The following is a 19,651-nucleotide window of genomic DNA, read 5'->3' as shown; positions in this document are numbered from 1 at the left end:
ATTTTTGATATAAAACCAAAAAGGTAATCCATGAGAGAAAAATGTGGTAACTTGGAACTTATCCGAATTAAAAACTTGTGCTTCATGGAAGATACTCATAAGCGAGTGAAAACACATTAGTGTGGAGCAAGATGGCAGATTAGGAAGCTGAGGGCGCTTCCCCAGTGACAGGGCAAGGGAGTGGGGTGGTGTATTCAGCACCGAGGGAAACCCTGATAACCAAGAATACTCTTGCCGGGGTTTCCGCACCTACAAGCGTCCAGGAAATCTGCAAAAGGGCTGTGCATAAATGAATGAAGAGGCCAGAGAAGAAATATGAATTTGGAAGGCATTTTGGGGTGCTGGACGGAAACTTAGTTCTAGTGACTAAGCTCCCCGAATCTCTGACCCCTAGCTTTTTATTAACACAGTTTGCCCTCTAGCAAAGCAGATATACATATCCAAGGTAAGGTTTGGTAAATAGTAAAAGATTATCAAGTTGGGGGAACTGCCTTCGCTGTTCCAGCAGCAGGTAATAACATACAGATCTTCAGTCCTGCTGGCGTCCCAAGGTTCATCAACCTTTCGATGAACTTCTTGCATGATTATGACCCGCTGGAATTAGCCTCCAGCATACTCTGTCTGGCAAATATGAAGGAGAGAGGGACTTTCACACAACAGGGGAGCGTTCATCACTGTTGGACCTGCTTGATAAGAAATGCTCCAGAATTATCCAAGTGGAAAGGAGAGTACGCTAACCAAGACGAAAGCATGTAGAACGTTAAAACTCGCTCCTAAAGGTAAAACGATGGACAAGCACAGAGCCCTGTAATGATGGTGGATAAATCTCATTCTAGTAGAAATGTTAAATGACAAAAGTAACTATAAAGCATAATGGCTACACATAGAAAAAGGACATCAAAAACTTTGTGGGGGAGTAAAAGTGTGTTTTTGTATGTAATCATAGTTGTCTTCAGCTTAAAATAGACGTATGTTTTATGTAAACCTCCCCCTCCCCCTGTGACCACAACGTATATATCTATCAAGATACACCAAAGAAAAAGAGGAAGGAATCGGAGTGCGTTGTTCTAAGAATGTGCGTATTGGTTGTGCTACGATTAGGTCAGCGTGGCACAGGAGGGAGGGAGAGGGAGGGTGGAAGGGAGAAGTCTATTGTACTCAGATCCCAGAGAGCGGTAAGCACGTGCCGTGCAGGGTCACAGCCAGGACCGCAGGCCTCCTCCTCCCCGTCCGCTTCGGGGACTGACCCCCAGCAGCACAGGTTGGCGTGGAGACCCTGCTGCCTGCTTCCGGTGGAGCCCCAGGCTCCCAGCAGGTGTAAGATGCCACCTTTCATCTGGACTCAATCCCACCCACTCCTCTCTCAGAGGATCTGCAAAATAATAGGTGTCCAAGTTGACCCCATTTCTCTGACTCATTGTATTGGGTTGTGGACGGTTCTAGCAGCTCTCTCTGCCTTCATTTAATCCTAAAGTGCCGGAGGCTAAGTAAATGCAAGAAGACCCATCGGAAGGCCAGTGGACTTTGATATTCAGCAGGGCTGAAAATCAGCATAATATTGCCCTGCTGTGGGCTCAATGGCTGAAGGCAATTCCCTAACCAGATAATCCTTTTACTGTTTACCAAACTTTACCTTTGATACGCCTGTATGCATTCCTGCAGGGCAAGTGTGTATTCAAGTGAATAAACGCAGACGGGACCCAAAAGTCAGAGAGCTTCTCCACTAGAGGGAAGTTTCCACCTGGCCCCCGTGCCTTCTAAATTCATATTTCTTGTCTAGTGTTTTCATTTGCGTGTGGCCCCTTCTTCAGATCCTGAACCCTAGCTGTAAATGGATGTGGCAGAAAGCACCCCTCCCGGCTCGGCCTCCACCTGCCCACGCTTCACCCAGGGGCCCCTCGAGGTTCCGGATGGGAAGAGTGGAGTGTGGTTCGGGCCCTCCTCTGACCTGCCACAGCCCCACCCTTTGCCCTCTTCTCTGGCAGCGGCACAAAGGGCCAGGGATTGGGTGGCTCACACACCACTTAGTGCTCACAGTTCTGGGGACCACAAGTCCAAGGTCAGGGTGTGAGCGTTGGACTTCTCAGCCCCTCTCCTCGGCTTGTAGATGCCAGTCTTCTCCCGTGTTCTTTCCTCCCTGTGTGTCTGTGTCCTAATCTCCTGTTAGGACATGAGTCATATTGAAGTAGGGCCCACCCTCATGCCTCATTTTAACTTGATGACCCCTTTAAAGGCCCTGTCCCTAAATAGAGTTACATTCGGAGGTACGGGGGGTTAGAGCTTCCATATATAAAATTGTGTGTGGTGGGTCACACATTTCAGCCCATAACAAACCTACTTATTGGTAACTAGTGGCCCGTGCACAAAATTTGTGCACGGGGGATGGGTCCCTCAGCCTTGCCTGCACCCTCTCCAATCTGGGACCCCTTGGGGGATGTCCGAATGCCAGTTTAGGCCTGATCGGGCCTAAACTGGCAGTCAGATATCCCTCTTGCAATCCCGGACCTCTGGCTGCTAACCGCTCACCTGCCTGCCTGCTTGATTGCCCTTAACCACCCTGCCTGCTGGCCTGTTTGCCCCTAACTGCCTCCACACTGGCCTTCTCATCCCCAACTGCCTCCCCCTGCCGGCCTGATTGCTCCCAACTACCCCCCACTGCTGGCCTGCTTGCCCCCAACTGTCCCCCCGCCAGCCTGATCACCCCCAACTGCCCTCCCCACCTGGCCTGATCGCCCCTAACCGCCTCTGCCTTGGCCCCACCACCATGCTTTGTCTGGAAGGATGTCCGGAAGGTCTCCCGGAAGGTCTTTGGTCTAGTTAGCATATTATCCTTTTATTAGTATAGATAGGATATGACATACCACCATAACTATAGCATATCTACCAGTATTACTCTATGAGAATACGTACTTCATGCGATAGGAAGGCATCTAATACATTATATTGTATATGTTGTAAGTAGTAGGAAACACTGTATTTGTAGCAATAGCATACACCCTGTGACTTCCTTTGCTGACTTGGGAATGGTTCCCCAGTTCTTTGAACGTTTCCTGGCCCCTGATATATTTGGAAAGAAAATAGCTCTGAGTTTGGAGATATTAAATTATAATCATGACTCTAATTCAACTGCCTCCTGTACTTCCAGCCAGATAACAGGAAAAACATCCCAGGCCAGCACCTCCTATGGCTGAGCTCCGAGTGAGGGCCCGTGGCCCAGCGCTGGGTGGTGATGGCGACTTGAGGCACCGCGGGTCCATCTGGCTGTCAGCCCGTGACCAGGGCCCTCTGCTCCCAGCCCCTCCTGAGCCCCTGTGCTTCCTAACAGGGTCCCGAGGCTGCACCCCTGATCCTGCTGCCCTCTCCTCGCCAGGAACCGGGGCGTGGCAGCATGGGACACAGGCGTCCCATTTTCATTAAAATGTTCAACCCGCACCCAATCCACCAGTGTCTGCAGGCGGCCAGGGGCAGGCAGTGATCCGGGGGTGCTCGCCGCCCCTGGCAGAGCTTAGCCACGATGGTCCAGGGTGAGACAGCTCCGCCAGGCCCCGTGGCTGCGACTTGGTCCCGCTTCCTTAACCAGGGACCTGGCGCTGGGCGGGTGGCAGTGGCACTTCCTCCCCAGCCCGTGCTGGAGCGGGTCCCTGTGGTTTTAGAACCGAACTCCGAGGGCCTCCCTGGGCGGCAGCAGCCCTGAGCCCGCCCGCTCTCCCTCCATCCCACCAAGGCTTGCTTCTCACACTTGCTTCTCACACTTGCTTCTCACTCTTACTTCTCACTCTTGCTTCTCACACTTGCTTCTCACACTTGCTTCTCACACTTGCTTCTCACTCTTGCTTCTCACTCTTGCTTCTCACACTTGCTTCTCACTCTTGCTTCTCACAATTGCTGAAAACCTTCTCAGTCCACTTGCCATAGTAATCTCCGGCGGGGCTGAGGGACTGGGCACCACCATCCTTGTGGCGGTGTGACGGTCACTTTGCATACTCCGTCTTTATTAGCTAGGATTGGCTCCCTTTGTCATTTGAAGTACAAAGCAGTTGTCAGATAAAGTGACGCTTCTCCCGTGCTCCCCGAGGCGCTCACAGCTCTCTCGCCGTATCGGGCTGGGGAGCTGAGAGCCGTAAAAGGGCCCTTTGCCTCCGCTGTGGGTGGAGGGAACCTGAGCATCCCAGCTCCTCCTCCCTTTCCCGCCGTCACTTCCACGCCCTGAACGTCAGGGCCGTGCCCTGCCCGGCCTCGGACACGGCAGCCCAGCAGGCCGGTCTTCTGCTCACGCTGACAGGGTCCCTCCAGACGCCCCCAAGGACACATTTCCCAGGTAGTTTAGGGGGGAAAACCACAAGGGCCGGCAAACCTGAACTCAGTCTCCCTCACCACACCTGCGCTGGTGCTGTGGCCTCCAGGGAAATGTCAACGCCAGCCACGTGTGGATTCATGTGAGGAAACGGCAGCCACGTGTGGATTTACTAGAACCCGGTGTTCGAAAATTCATGCACTGGAGGGGGGTCCCTCAGCCCAGCCTGCCCCCTCTCACAGTCCGGAGGCCTTCAGGGGCAGGAGGCGACCCTGCGATCAGGGGAAGGTGATGCCCCATCGCACCTCTGCTGCAGCCACTGGCGGCAGTGCAAGCCTCAGCCGGCCCTGGTTGCCTGAGCCTCGGGAGGCCCTGGGAGGCTGGGGGGCTGAGGGGACTGCGTGCCGCCATCTTTGAGGGCGTGGCAGTCAATTAGCACATTCCCTCCTTATTGGCTGTGGGCGCTGCCATCTTTGCGACAGCGTGAGGGTCAATTAGCATATCTCCTCCTTATTAGATAGGATGTGAGGAAATGGCAGTGGCGTGACTGGTCCATTGTTAGCGACTCCAGAGGAGGAAGTGTTCCCTGGGCCTCATTCACAGCAGCAGAGGCCGCACCCCACCAAGGCCCTGCCCGGGGACTCGCCGCGCCGTAGTGGGCACCGAGTCTTTACCTACGGAATCAAATTCACGTTCCTGCTTGTCAGCCCACAGCCTGGGCACATGCCCTGACTGGGAATCGAACCGTGACCTCCCGATTCATATGTTGACACTCAACCACTGAGCCACACCAGCCGGGCTGACGCCACTGTTTTTGTTGACATCTCCTCTGCTTTTCACTCAGGGTTTTGCCAGACCAGCAGGGAATAACCTCTGAAATTAAAATAATCCCCTCATTTAATCAAACCAGCTTTGCTGAGTGTGGGGACCTTGAGATCATAGAAACCTGCTTTAGAACAGGTAGCTTCTTCAAATTGCCTTTTGAAATCTGTTTGTCTTAACCGTAAAGCAGTCCTCTGAAGCAGGAACCTACCTGGAATCCTGGTAAGTGGCGCTAATTATGTATGATTTCGTTGTGTGGCTCAAACACAAAGCCTGACCAGCCCTCCTCCCTGAACTTTTAGCTACTAGTCTCTCCACATTTCTGTCCTTGTATTTCATTATGAACGTAAATTTGCTTTTGATCAACAGTCAAACCTTAAAAGGGTCTCCGAGGGGCCCGGAGCCCGAGAAGGGGAGATGGAATGACCTAGGATGATCAGGTCGCCAGGGGTGCTCACTGCTCCTGAGCGCAGCGGAATTCAGAACTGCAGGGCGAGGCTGCCGTCCAGTGTTGATGTCACACAGCTCGGCCCAATGAGCACAGACGCCAAGCTGGCCAGTGGCTGTCCATTCTGCTGCTCCGGTGGGGCCGCGAGCTCTCCAAACGGACACCTTAGCCGCTCCCCCGAGGACAGAATTTCCTTTCTCGAGTGGAAGGTGTGAGGAATTCCTGATAAGATGTGCTGCTCCCGGAAGTTTGTTTTAATTGTGTGTTTTCTTTTCTGCTGGCTTCCATCCGGCAGTGGCGACCTGGACAGTACGTATCCACGGGGGTGGCTGCTCTCTCCGCTCACCTGTGCCTGGTTTCAGGGAGTCCGAGGCTCATTGCAGACAAAGTGGCTTCCCGGGAGGGACAAGGGGAAGCCTCTTTCCTAAAACACGGGTCACAGAAGGGACTGTGTGTTCTCCGTCTCGTCCAACGTCACAGTTTGAAGAAGTTATTCTCTGAGTCCTTCCCACAGGAGCTGTTTAGGTCTCGTGTGCAGTGGGGGCTCGTCACTGACAGTGGCCCCGCTGTAGGGGCCCAGGTGTGGGGTGAAGCCATCTGCGCAGGCAGTTCCTCAGCTTCAGCTCCCGCTGCGAGAGGCCGGGGAAGGCCTTCCCGCCTCCCTCCGTCCTTCCTTTCCTCGGGTGTTCCACTTTGTTCCTCGCATTAATAATGCGCCCTCAGCTCCGTCCCTTGGCCCGGTCAGCCTCCCAGGCCTCCCCGGGCCACGCACCCATGTTTTCCCCGCAGAAGGCTCTGTGGTTCGGGGGTTCATTCTTCTTCCCGGGAGGAGCACACAGAGGCTGCTGCCGGCTGGGTGGGGAGGGGGCCCTGTTCACTGCCACCTGCACGTCTCCTCCAGGTAATACTTCTGAAGTCCTCTCCATAGCCATGACCAGCATCGGCGTCGGCATCCTGGTGGCCCTGCTCGCGCTGATAGGTGTCATCAGCTGCCTTTACTTCAAAGTGGCCAGGGCATTGAAGTAAGTGACGTGGTAAGAGTGGCCACTCCCTGAGCTGAAGCAGGGCACGCCCTGCCCTGAGCCGCCCCCCGGGGTCAGGAACAGGGCAGCTGGGAAAAGGCAGAGGCAGGTGAGCGTGGAATCCCGGCCCTTCCCCTCGGGGCTGGGCTGTGAGCTCACAGTGAGGTTCCCAGCGGGCAGGCGGCTCTGGGTCAGCGCTGTCCGCTGCCCGGGCCTCGGGGAGCTGCCCCTCCGCGGGGACTCACACCCTGGCCGGCCCTGCCTGTGTCCCGGGCGCTGCAGACTGAGGACCGCGGGGCAGGCACGTGGGAGCCTCTGCCTCGGTTCGCCCAGAGGACGGGCTCGGTCGGTCTCCCCAGCCCGAGCTCGGAGCTCCGGGGGTTCCCTCCTCCATCGCCCACGGCCTTGGGGACAGGGAGGTGCCTGTAAGCGTGGGGAGCCGAGCTGGTGAAGATCCGGGGACGCCAGAGAAGGAGGGGAGCTCAGGCAGGTCATTCAGTTGGGGGGAGAGGACCCTTCAAATGTGGGAGGTTCGCTGGCAGAAGCCGTGGAGCTCTGTTCTAGGGAGGAAGGCCGTGTACTAGGTCAATCCAGACCCCGGGGCAGCTGACGGGCACCTGCCCCCCACCCAGGCTCCGCAATTGGGGCCTCAGCCACTGGGGGAGCCGCACTGGTAGCTCCTCTCCCTTCGTGCTGGGTCTGGCCTGGCATCTCTGGCGTCTTGGAGAGCACGTGACCCAGGAGCCTGGGCAGGGCAGAGCTTTCCTCTCAGCTGGGCCGTCCCAGACCCCCGGCACCCTGACCGCGGGCACAGGCGGGCCGAGGGGGTTCTAATCCCTCCTGTGTGTCTCTTTTCTTAAGAGTTTCAAAACCACCTTTTTGTTTGGCCTTAAAAAATCATCCGTCCGTGGTCACCCAGGACAAGATCGCCGCGGCCCCGTCCATCACCGCCGGCTGCTACCCCAACCTCCAGTTCTGCGAGGAGTGCCCCTTGTTCACCGACTTGGACTGCCTGCCGCCATGCTTCTGCGACGTGAACGAGGGCCTCTGACTCAGGTGGGCACGGATCCTTCCGGAGCCACCTTTCCTTCTTAGTAGCATGTTTTATTATTCAAGCCAAGTTTTGTAGTGTGTATATTGTGTACTGTGTAACGTATTTATGTGCTTTTGAATAAATGCAGTATTGAAACAACCCTCTCTGCCTCAGGGATGTTTGTTGATGTTAGGTTACAAATGTTCTTAAATTTGTGTATTACCCACTTTGCAACCTGGCAACTAGCTTGTAATAATATCATATTGCCTTGTAAGGAGAGTGAGAGTAGAATGGATGGATGGATGGATGGATGGACGGATGGATGGGTGGATGGGTGGGTGGATGGGTGGGTGGATGGGTGGGTGGGTGGATGGGTAGATGGGTAGATGGGTAGATGGGTAGATGATGGATGGGTGGATGAATGGATGGATGAATGACTGGATGGATGGATGGATGGGTGGGTGGATGGGAGGATGGATGGATGAATGGGTGGGTGGATGGATGGATGGGTGGGTGGATGGGTGGATGGATGGGTGGGTGGATGGGTGGATGGATGGGTGGGTGGATGGATGGATGGATGGGTGGGTGGCTGGGTGGATGGGTGGATGGATGGATGAATGACTGGATGGATGGATGAATGGATGGATGGTTGGTTGGATGGATGGATAGATGGATAGATGGATGGATGAACGAATGGAAGAGGGCTGCCCCATGCTCCTCTTAAGCACGACTTCCCGATGTCACAGGTGCTAGATCTCCCACTACAGCCCCAGTCTCACCTTGGAGACCGGGATTCCTTTCTCTCATCTGCCAAACACAGTGCCAGGGACTTGAATTCACCTGCTTCAGGCTCTCGGGACATGGCCAGCTAGAGATTCGTGGACGCTGAACCTGTACTTTCTTCTTCCTCCCCGTCCTGTGTCACCCCCTCCCCTCCCTCACGGTCAGCACCCTGGCAGCATCCAAGTGACCCAGCTGGACCCTGAGTCGGCCCAGATGCCATCCCCCCCCCAACTTGATTCTTTGGACCCTCACAGGCTTTAATGTTTAGAGAAGGGCAGTGAAGGCTTTAGGGTCAATGATGTTACCCCCTCCATGACCTGGACATGTCACAGGGCATAGGCCCAATTCCCAGTCAGGGCCAGGAGGAGGTCCCCAGTGCCCACTGTGTGCCAGGGCTGGGGGTGCCTGTGAAGAGCCATCCCCAGGGCCTCCGGACTCGTGGAGGAGAGCACGCACTCACTGGCGGGATGGCTGACGCACGGGCCACAGCTGCTGTGCTCACACCGCTCCCCCGACGCTGAACAGTTTCAGACAATGATCAAGTGCTCGAGAGCGAAGAGTCAGAAACGCAAGGATCTGATTTACTAAACGCATCGCTTTACTGAAGAGTACACGCGGCTGCTAGTCCCTCACAGGTTGTGGGGAAACCGGAGAAATCACGCCACGCCCTGGCTCCCCTCAGTTCCTCTGCGGATTTCCAGGGGCCCCAGCACCCGGAGACGCCCCGCCTGCTCCCCCGTGGCCACCACAGGGCCCGCGCCCCTCCGGCTCCGGCCCCGCCCAGCACAGCCCTGGGAGCAGCGGGAGGAGGGGTCGCCCGCTTTGCACACGGCGACCTCACACCGCAGGTAGACCACCTCGTAGCCGGGGAGGAAGCTGAAGGCGTTGACCTTGAACTGGGCCGTGTTCCTCTGGTGAGAGGGGAGGCTGACGTAGGTGTCATCTGCGACGCACCTGGGGGAAGGGCCCACACCGGGAGGTTAACGGAGAGCACAGGTGAGTCACTCAGGCTCCGGATTCAGGCTGGGACCCAGACCTCCCCATTCTAAATGGGGTTCTTCCCACCACCCCTTTCTCTGTTTTATGAAAAAATGTTTACAGCCCGGCCAGCGTGGCTCAGTGATTGAGCATCGACCTATGAACCAGGAGGTCCCGGTGCGATTCCCAGTCAGGGCACAGGCCCAGGTTTCGGGCTCCATCCCCAGTGGGGGGCGTGCAGGAGGCAGCTGACCAATGATTCTCTCTCGTCATGGATGTCTCGCTCTCTCTCCCCCTCTCCCTTCCTCTCTGAAATCAATAAAAACATGTTTTTAAAAGGGTCTATCATTTCAAACCACCACGTGCTCGTGCTGCCATCATTACCCAGGGGGGTGTTTCTGACCCGAAGGCCCCCTCCCCAGGAGCCGCGGGAACACAGCCGCCCAGCCCAGCGGCCCCTCTCCTCACCCTTGCCGGATCAGGTCGTACTTGACAGTTGCAAAATCATGGGGGTCTGGAGAAGCCACACAGGTGTCCACAGAGACCCTCAGGCTGGGGTCGGGGCTGTGGAGTGTCGCCTGCAGGAGCACCTCCTCCCTCTGGCCAGCGTCCTCGGGCCCTGCGCTCCCCACAGGCGGGGCCACGGGCAGCTGGAGGAACGCCGCGGACACCTCGTAGGCAGCGCCCCGCCTCGGCTGGTCAGCCCCAGGAACAAAGGACGGGCTGTCCACGGAGCAGGTGAACTTCAGCTGGGGCAGCCGGTGCCGCACGGTGAGGTGGCCGGGGGCGCCCCACGGCCGGCCGCGGATGGAGTTGGAGTAGCTGAGGGAGCCGCGGCTTTCCTGGAGGGCGGAGGAGAAGGAGGAGGCCCAGCCTGGGCATCTCGCTGGGAACACGTCACGTTAAGCGTAGGAGAAAACGGCGCTGGGATTATACACTCAGTGCCTTTGGTGGTCTTGGCTCCATGTCAGGGACAGTGTTTTGTGACAGAAGCAGGTGGTTAAGGACAAAGAAGTAAACATATGCATTTCATTGTACATAAATGTCCAAGGTATTTACTGTCTAGAATGGAAAATAGAGCCAGCTACTGGGTTAGAAACACGGCAGACAGACAGACAGACAGGTCCTCAGGCCTCCCCCGGCCCGGCACCATGGCTAGCATGTGGCAGGTGTGCACTAATCTATATGCATAGAAGCCTAAGTGACTGTTACGATGGAACGCCCGGAACAACCGGAACACCGGCCGGTCGCCATGACGTGCACTGACCACCAGGGGGCGGATGCTCAACGTAGGAGCTGTCCCCTGGTGGTCAGTGTGCTCCCACAGCCAACCTCCCCCACCCGGCCAACCTCCCATGGTCCCTCCCCCCAGCCAGCTGGTCCCGATTGGCCCCGATTGGCCCCGATTGGGACTGGGTGAGACAACAATCACCAGCCAGGCTGAGGGACCCCAACCATGCACGAATTCGTGCACCCGGCCTCTAGTACTGAATAAAGAAGGATGTTGTAAAAAATACTTTGGAGCTAAAGGAATAGCTCCCATCCACCCACCCATCCACCCACCCCCCCATCCACCCACCCCCCCATCCACCCATCCACTCATCCACCCACCCCCCCATCCACCCATCCACTCATCCACCCACCCATCCACCCACCCCCCCATCCACCCATCCACTCATCCACCCACCCATCCACCCACCCCCCCATCCACCCATCCACTCATCCACCCATCCACTCATCCACCCACCCATCCACTCATCCACCCACCCATCCACCCATCCACCCACCCATCCACCCATCCACCCACCCATCCACCCATCCACCCACCCATCCACTCATCCACCCATCCATCCACCCATCCACCCATCCACCCATCCATCCACCCCCCATCCATCCACCCATCCACTCATCCACCCACCCATCCACCCACCCCCCATCCACCCATCCACCCATCCACTCATCCACCCACCCATCCACCCACCCCCCCATCCACCCATCCACTCATCCACCCACCCATCCACCCACCCCCCCATCCACCCATCCATCTACCCCCCATCCATCCACCCATCCACTCACCCATCCACCCACCCCCCCATCCACCCATCCACCCATCCACCCATCCACTCATCCACCCACCCATCCACCCACCCCCCCATCCACCCATCCACTCATCCACCCACCCATCCACCCACCCCCCACCCACCCATCCACCCATCCACCCATCCACCCATCCATCCACCCCCCATCCATCCACCCCCCATCCAGCCACTCCTCCATCCATCCATTCACCCACCCACCCACCCATTCACCTCCCCATCCATCCATCCACCCCCCCATCCATCCATCCACCCCCCCATCCATCCATCCACCCCCCATCCATCCACTCCTCCATCCACCCATTCACCCACCCACCCACCCACCCATTCACCTCCCCATCCATCCATCCACCCCCCCCCATCCATCCAACCACCCCCCCATCCATCCATCCACCCCCCATCCATCCATCCACACCCCATCCATCCATTCACCCACCCACCCATTCACCTCCCCATCCATCCATCCACCCCCCCATCCATCCATCCACACCCCATCCATCCACTCCTCCATCCACCCACCCACCCACCCACCAGCACTTGGCACCTGTTACTGTCGATTCCAAATTCAGTCTGGACCGCACAGTCCCCATTGGAAGGGAAGTCTCAGGTAAGTTAGGGAGCCATGACAGGTCTCACGGAACTCAGGAATAAAGGCACCGCCCGTGCCTTTCCTGTCCCCACCAGGTGTGTAATAGGCGCTGACTTTTCCCAGCCTCTCTCCTCCGCACAGAGGGCGCGCTGCTGGGCCGTCTCACCTGTCGGACGGTGCCGCAGTGGCCGTAGGGGACGCTGAAGATGAGGAAGCGCCCGGCGAGGTGGGGGCGGCACAGCTCGTCATTCAGGCGGACGTCCCAGGAGGAGTAGCCCAGCCTCCGCAGGTAGCCGCGGTCCAGCGTGACCCGGAAGAGGTGAGGCAAGCAGGACAGCTGGGCTGCGGGGAGGGGGCGGCAGGAGCTCACACGGGGAGCCCCGTCCCCTGGGCGGAGGCCAGGGCTGTGGGCAAAGGACCCACAGTGCCCTGCGCTGGCTCAGCTCTCATCACCCCCCACTTTTGACTTGACTTTCCCAAAGTCACACCATGGGGAACCCAGCCCACAGCATGCGCCCCGTGGGGGAGTCAGGGCCTCTGTGAGGAGCTGGAGCTAAAGGACAGCTCGTTCCACGTGACACACGGAGCCTGAGCATCTGTCGCTGGAGAAAGAGCAGCAGCCGGGGGTGGGCAGGTGCCAAGGGGCCTCCTCCCCGGCCTCCCGACGCCCAGGGAGTGGAGGGACACACGAGGCCTCAGTGAGACCCGGAGGCTGCCCCCGCCCCCCGCAGCCTCGGACCCGGTCGGACCGGGAAGTTACCGTGGTCCGTGGGCGCAGCAGGGCGGGCCCCACCTGCGGAGGGAGAAGGAGAGGCAGGTCAGGCGAGGCAGCGGCAGCAGGTGTGAGAGCGGGGAACGGGCTTGAGATGCGGGAACGGGCGCTGGACTAGCCGCCAGGGCCGGGTCCAGGGCATGAGAGCGCTCGGGGCGATGCCCAGGAGGGAAGCCGAGGGGAGGGTCCCGCTGCGTGGAGCGCTGTCGGGGACACGGTGCCCTCGACACGAGGGTTTGCTGGAGCAAGAGAACAGCAAACGCGGGCTTAGCCGCTGAGAAACAGTCACATCTGAACGCTGGGGTGTCCCTGCCCGGCCCGTGGCCCACGTGGACTCTCAGGCCGGGGAGCAGGGAGGGTGGGCCGGCAAAGGCCAGCCCAGGGCCAGCGCCCGGCAGGAGTGTGGCCAGACTCCCGCAACCGCCTTGGACACCCTCGGCCCCAGCCCCGGTCCTGATGAGACGGCAACCCCAGGGGTAAATCCAAGAGTGGAGAAGGGAGGGCGGTTTACCGTGGCCCCACAGCGGTGGGGGGGGGGGGGGAAGGGGGGCCCCCGCGGTACCTGCGCAGACCACGCCCGCGTCCTCGCGGTGCCGGCAGTGGTGCCGGGCCCAGCCGGCGTGCGCGCAGCTCCCCAGCGCGTCCTCGGCGCCCGCGCAGCGCACCCGGTCCAGCAGGATGGGCCCGGCGCCGGGGCCGAAGCGGGCGCGCCCCGGGGCGCTGAGCGCGCGGCCGCAGCCCAGGAGGCGGCACACGACGCGGGCGTTGCGGAGGCTCCAGCCGTCGTCGCACACGGTGCCCCACGCGCCCCGGTGCCAGACCTCCACGCGGCCCTCGCAGGGGCCGCGCCCGCCCGCCAGGCGCAGGGGCCGGTCTGCGGGCGAGGGAGCCGGTGTCAGCGGGCAGGGTCCCCCCCCCCCCCCCCCCCCCCCCCGGGGTCCCTTGCCGGTACAACGGAAACCAGTCACCCTGCGCTCAGAGCCCGGTTGTGTCCCCCCCCCCCCCCCCCGCCCCCTCTTCTCTCTGTGGATATTTCACAAAAAGCAAACCCTCATGAACTGGACCCTCGGGCCCTGGCCGTGATGGCCGCCTGCTTCTCCGGTCCCTGAGCTCACTCCCCACAAGCAGCCAAACACCCGAAGGAAAGCAAACAGCGGGGGTTCAGCACCTTAGCTCCGGGGTGGGGGCCCCCTGGGAGCCGGGAGGAATGCGGAACCGGGGTCCACCTGGGGCCCCGAGTCCACGTCTCACTTTACCAAGTGCCCGGCCGCTCAGGGCACGTGGGCGACGGGCTTTGCTGGGCGGTCACTGCTCAGCCTCCTCTGGGGCCCACTCCTGCCGGTTCCATGCTGGCCCCCCCTCCCCCATCCCGCCCCTCCCTGTCCCCCCAGCTGCCTCTGTTCACGGCCTGGAACCTGCCCGCCCCTCTGCTGGGCCCTGGGAGACGGGAGTGTTGGCTCTGCTGGGAGCTCCCTGGGCGCAGACAGCAGAGGAGCCAGCGTACCTGGCGTTGGGGGCTCTCCGCCTGAGGTGGGGGTTGTCTCTGCAAACAAAGAAGAACCAACTCAAACGCTCACAGTTGGCAGAACCCGGGGAGCGGTGGGCAGGAGCTGTCCCAGCCGGTTCTCCAGGTGCCACAGTCTAGTGCCCTTTGGGGTGGCGGCAGTTACGCACCGCCCGCGAGGTGGGTGTGGGCCCGGCCCTCCCGCCGCCCGGGCACAGCTGCTGCAGGCTGTGCGACCGGGGGAGCGAAGGCTGTCCCTGGTCGGGCACCAGCCTGTCTGGATGAGCAGAGCAAGCGGCTTCACGTCCCTGGGAGGGAGGGAGGCTGGGCCTTCGCTTACGGTGGGTTACACTGGGGGCCACTCTTCGGTACAGTGTGGGCCACGCCGATGGGCGCTCAGCTATGGCTGCCCGTCAGCTCTGCGACGGGGAGGCCCCGGCACAGGAACCGTGACCCCTGCCAGGACCCCCGGCTGGGAGCAAGCCGCCCCGAGTTCCTGCCCTGATGCCAGATAATCCAGTTCCTCCCCGCACGTCCCCCAAAGCCGCCTCCCAGCGCTGGGCTCAGAGGCAGCGGAACCTTTCGTAGTTCAGCTCCAGGCCCGGATGAGCCACAAAACCAGCCACAGCTGCTGACGTCAGGACCAGCTGCCTGGAATAATGACCCCTGTCCCGGTGCCACCAACCAATCAGGGGGACCCCGACCCCGAGAGGCCACACCCGGAAACCTGCGGAACGTTCTATCGAGATCTTCCCCTGGGGCCTCCCTGACTTCTCCCCCTTAAAGCCCTCAGGACGAGGACCCAGTGCCCTCCCTCCTGCAGCACCTCCACGCCTCTCCCACCCCCGCCCCCCAGGCACCTTACCCACAGCTTCCTTGCCCCCCCCCCCCGCCCCAGCTCCCAGGGCCCCTCCTTTGCCTCCGTCACTTGGTTGCTCAGCCCATTTCCCCTCGGAATCTCTTCAACTTCCGTGATCACCCAATCCATGCTCTCTCTAAAAATACTCAGAATAAATGTCCGTTTGTCAAACAGAAAGAGGGAGAGTGGATCATGTGTAACTGCAGAGAAGGGACAGCAGGAAACCTTACCGGAGGGGGCGTCCGCGTCGGCGGGGGTGGACGGGGCCCCTGTGTGGACAAAGGGAAGAGACACTCACACATGCGGGAAAGGACACTCCTTGTGCCTTTTCACCGATGCTGACTTTGTGGTCAAAATAGTCACTAAGGCCCGGCCGGCGGGGCTCAGGGGCTGAGCGTCCGCCTGTGAACCAGGAGGTCGCGGTTCGATTCCCGGTCAGGGCACAGGCCTGGGTTGTGGGCTCCACCCCCAGGAGGGGGTGTGCAGGAGGCAGCCGATCCAGGATTCTCTCTCATCATGGATGTTTCTCTCTCTCCCTCTCCCTCTCCCTTCCTCTCCGACATCAATCAGAGTCTATATTCTTAAAAATGGTCCCTCCGCAGACCATTTTCTAACTAGAACGTGACGAGTAGGAAGCTGGTCTCGTGGATTTGAACGTCGTGGTCATGGCGAGCGAGCCTTTACCGGGTGGGGGTGGGGAGGTCCCGTCTGCGGGGCTGGCGGAGGCATCTGCAGAAAGAGGAGGGGGAGCTCACACTCCAGCGCAGGGGACCCCGACTTCTGTCTGTACTGAGTCTGCTGGGGACGCGCCCATGAACAGCCCAGTCTGACAGCTGGAGCGCCAAGGAGGGCCCCTAAGGCAGACAGGATTTACCTGGTGTGGAGGTCGGGGCCGGGGACATGGGAGCTGCAAGTGAACAGAAACACGATGCCAATGAGACAGCCGTCCGGGCCCAGTGACTCTGTCAGATGCGGGAGGCGTAAGGGAGGCTGTCCTGCTTCCCCGACAGGGTCCACACAGCCCCCTTCGCCCCCTCCACTGCCTCCTGGCCACCCCCCACCCTCGGGGCTCCATTCCTCGTGCCCACCCTTGACCGCTGCCTTGAAGGTCGAGGGCAACACCATCGCTCCAAGTCTCTCCACCGCGTGTGGGTCACTAACCAGGACTCTGCAGACCTCGGAGCCAGGAGGTCACATCGATTCCTACCCAGTGCGGGGCGTGCAGGAGGCAGCCGATCCAGGATTCTCTCTCATCATTGATGTCTCTCTCTCTCTTTCTCTCTCTCTCTCTGAAATCAATAAAAACATTTTTTTGTTTAAGAAGCAAGAAAGTAAAATTACCAGGCGGGGTGGTTATTCCTGAGGCTGATGCTGAAAGTGTCAAACAGAACAGAAACGAAAATAAGATAAAATCCAGACAAAAACCCCACCCACCAACAGGAAATGTAGCCGATACTTCTTTATCTAAAACATATATTCCTCAGAGACACTACAGTTAGATAAAGGTGACTTCCGAATGCGAAATTAAACATAAGAAAGGGCTCGTGGATGAGACTGAAATGGAGATCAGGGTGCACAGGCCCGGGTTGCAGGCTCGATCCCCATGGGGGGCGCGTAGGAGGCAGCCAGTCCGTGATTCTCTCTCATCATTGACGTTTGTATATCTCTCTCTCTCTCTCCCCCCCTTCTTCTCTGAAATCAATTTAAAAAAAAGATATTTAAAACAAAACAATCACATAATAAAAAAATAAAATAAACAAAACTCAGGGACCATAAAGTGTGATGGAGACATCCTCGCCCTTGTCCTCATCTCACCCATCGGAACCTCATCTCCACCGGCCCTCAGGGCGGGGTGGGGGTGGGAGGCGGCCCTGGGCTGAGGAGGGACCTGGAGGGGGTGGGAGCCACAGATGTCAGCTGCACACGTTGCTTAGCAACAACAGGTGAGAACCAGGCTGTACCGGTTCATTCAGCTTTTCCAAACAGTTGCGTAATTGCTTCCAGCGGCAAGGAGCCCCACACTGGCCCTCGGGGAGGCTGCAGAGGCCTCGGGCAGCGCTCTCTCCGCAGAAAACCTCCACGAGAAGGTGTTGAGACTCGCACCCAGAAAAGCCACTCCGGGAACCCCAAACCTTCCCGGCAGGGGCGCAGCTCCCGGTCCCCAGGTTTGTTTGATTTTTAAATATATTTTTATTGATTTCAGAGGGGAAGGGAGAGGGAGAGAGAGAAACATCCATGATGAGAGAGAATCATAGACCGGCTGCCTCTTGAACGCCCCACACTGGGGATCAAGCCCACAACCCAGGCCTGTGCCCTGACCGGGAATGGAACCCGACCTCCTGGTTCACAGGTCGACGCTAACCACAGAGCAACGCCGCCGGGCCCGTGTATGCGTTTGCTCCTGGGATCTGGGCCAGGGGACAGGCTGTGGCACTGGGCACGCTCGAACTCCTGCAACCAGGTGCTGGGGTGCTAAGTCTGAGGGTTCCCGGGACAGGGACTGGCCGTGCTGACATTGGGAAAATTCTAGGCGAACAGGGCCCAGGCGTTCCCTGACCTGGCCCGAGGCTTTCCCGCCTGGCGGACACGCCCTGCTGCCCGGAGGGAAGCGGTGGGGGGTGAGGGGTCCCCATACCTGCGCAGACGGCCCCAGCGTCCTCCTGGTGCCCGCAGTTGTGCACCGACAGGCCGAGGTGGTGGCACCGCCCCAGGCTGGTCTCGCTGCCCGAGCACCACACGTCGTCCAGGAAGATGGGGCCGGAGCCGGGCCCAAACAGCCCGCTCCCCGGGGCCGCCAGGGCCGCCCCGCAGCCCAGCTGCCGGCACACCACCTGGGCGGCGGGCAGGCCCCACAGGTCGTCGCACACGGTCCCCCAGGCGCCGTCATGGTGGATCTCCACGCGGCCCTCGCACCGGCTCCGCCCGGCCGCCAGCCTCACCTCGGGCAGATCTGCGGACAGCGTTTCCGTTAGCGGCTCCTACCCGGCGCTCGCTGTCCGGGCAGCACGCGGCCCCAGGACACCCTGGGCCTGACTCTCTCGTATCTGAGACTTGGCACAAACTACAACCTTCTCCTCACGGCCGCTCCTGTCTGGGAGCCCAGCCACGTGCTGGGAGGCTCAGGCCCTAACACCACTGCTTCGTCCTCTTTGGGTGCCATTTCTTAGGCTGCTTCTTCAAAAATTTAAAACGATTCAGCCGAATGCCGGGGTCTCGGGCTTTGCATGTCTAAGCCAGGTCCCTTTAAGAACATGATGAATTTCTTAGAACAAAATCAATTTCGCTTCCCTTGAACTTAGACGTTACAAGGCGTTTACTGGAGGAGGTTGGGGCGGGAACGGCCAGCAGAGGGAGAGGGTGAGGAAGTGGCCCGGTGACCCGACCCCTGAACCCAAAGCAGGTGGTTCTCACATCCCGAGCCACAGAGGTCGGGCGGTTCCGAGGGCCCCGTGGAGAAGGGCCCGTGTCCGCCCTGTGAGGGTCGGGGCCTTCCTGATGCTGCGAGGGCGGGCGGACGTGAGTCTCCTTGGCGAGGAGAGACCACGCTGGCGCCGGCTGGCCGCTGGTGGGCACACGCCTGTTTCAGGCGGCCCCGGGGCCATGGCAGTCATGTTGGTACAAATGCCGGGACCCGGCCTAAGAAACGCCGTCACAGAATTAACGAAGGGACGGTACCTAGTGGGTGGGAACCACGTGGCTGCTCCCCAGGAGCCGGAGAAACTGCACGGAGAAAAGAAAAACACGCGTCAGCACGTTCCAAACCAACAGCGAAGCTTCATGCTCTTCTCAAAGGCCATCGAAACCACACGCGCGAGTTTGCCTTTAGTGATGTCAGAGAGGAAGGGAGGGAGAGGGAGAGAGAGAAACATCAGTGAAGAGAGAGCATCATGGACCGGCCGCCTCCTGCTCGCCCCGCACTGGGGATGGGGCCCCCAACCTGGGCCTGTGCCCTGACGGGGCATCGAACCCTGACCTCCTGGGTCCTAGGCCGACGCTCAGCCCCTGAGCCATGTTGGCCCCACCTTCTTAATAACATTCGGGAGGTTCCATACTTTCCCGGTTACTCTTTAAAATTCTAATGGTGGTAAAACACGCATCACACTTTCTCTCTCGGAAACGCCGGAGGTGTCCTGAGCCGAGACTCTGCCAAGGGGGGCCGTGGGCCAGAAGGCAAGCTCACCTGTCGGAGTGGGCACCTCTGTCGGCCCCGGAGAGGGTGCTGAGGACGGAGAGAAGATGGGAGAAGCCAGTCACACCCGAGGCGCCGTCCGCGTGGGCGGCCCCGTGAGTTACCCACAGTTCCTGAGTTTAAATGGATCCCCCCAAGTCCCTTCTCTGGGGGGACTTCCCTCCAGCGCCCAAATGGCGTGTCCACCGGCAAGTGACACGAGCTCAAGAAAGGCAAAGCGCGGTGGTGGACAGATAGTCCTCAAAAACAGACGCACGCCAGC

The 19,651-nt window shown here is 59.5% G+C and overlaps 1 protein-coding gene across 1 annotated transcript in view; it reads right to left on the bottom strand.

Annotated features, from left to right (window-relative positions):
• Window positions 1-8,999: 8,999 nt before the first annotated feature.
• The window catches only part of LOC139021630 (scavenger receptor cysteine-rich domain-containing protein DMBT1), a 29,247-nt gene continuing 18,595 nt past the window's right edge, over window positions 9,000-19,651 (bottom strand). Inside the window, exons 21-33 of the mRNA XM_070432032.1 lie at window positions 19,381-19,419; window positions 18,876-18,920; window positions 17,836-18,150; window positions 16,542-16,571; window positions 16,075-16,107; window positions 15,885-15,929; window positions 15,431-15,469; window positions 14,342-14,380; window positions 13,400-13,711; window positions 12,826-12,858; window positions 12,232-12,407; window positions 9,849-10,222; window positions 9,000-9,356 (exon numbers count right to left, since the gene is read on the bottom strand). Of these exons, the coding sequence (XP_070288133.1) occupies window positions 9,059-9,356; window positions 9,849-10,222; window positions 12,232-12,407; window positions 12,826-12,858; window positions 13,400-13,711; window positions 14,342-14,380; window positions 15,431-15,469; window positions 15,885-15,929; window positions 16,075-16,107; window positions 16,542-16,571; window positions 17,836-18,150; window positions 18,876-18,920; window positions 19,381-19,419 (1,778 nt within the window). The 3' untranslated portion in view covers window positions 9,000-9,058. The remainder of the gene's footprint in view (window positions 9,357-9,848; window positions 10,223-12,231; window positions 12,408-12,825; window positions 12,859-13,399; window positions 13,712-14,341; window positions 14,381-15,430; window positions 15,470-15,884; window positions 15,930-16,074; window positions 16,108-16,541; window positions 16,572-17,835; window positions 18,151-18,875; window positions 18,921-19,380; window positions 19,420-19,651) is intronic.

Source organism: Myotis yumanensis, unplaced genomic scaffold (assembly GCF_028538775.1).
Source record: "Myotis yumanensis isolate MYYU_CA2020_CCGP unplaced genomic scaffold, mMyoYum1.0.hap1 SCAF_13, whole genome shotgun sequence".
Classification (NCBI taxonomy): Eukaryota; Metazoa; Chordata; class Mammalia; order Chiroptera; family Vespertilionidae; genus Myotis; species Myotis yumanensis.
Note: the sequence above shows the minus strand (reverse complement) of the source record. Positions and strands in the feature narration are given on the sequence as shown.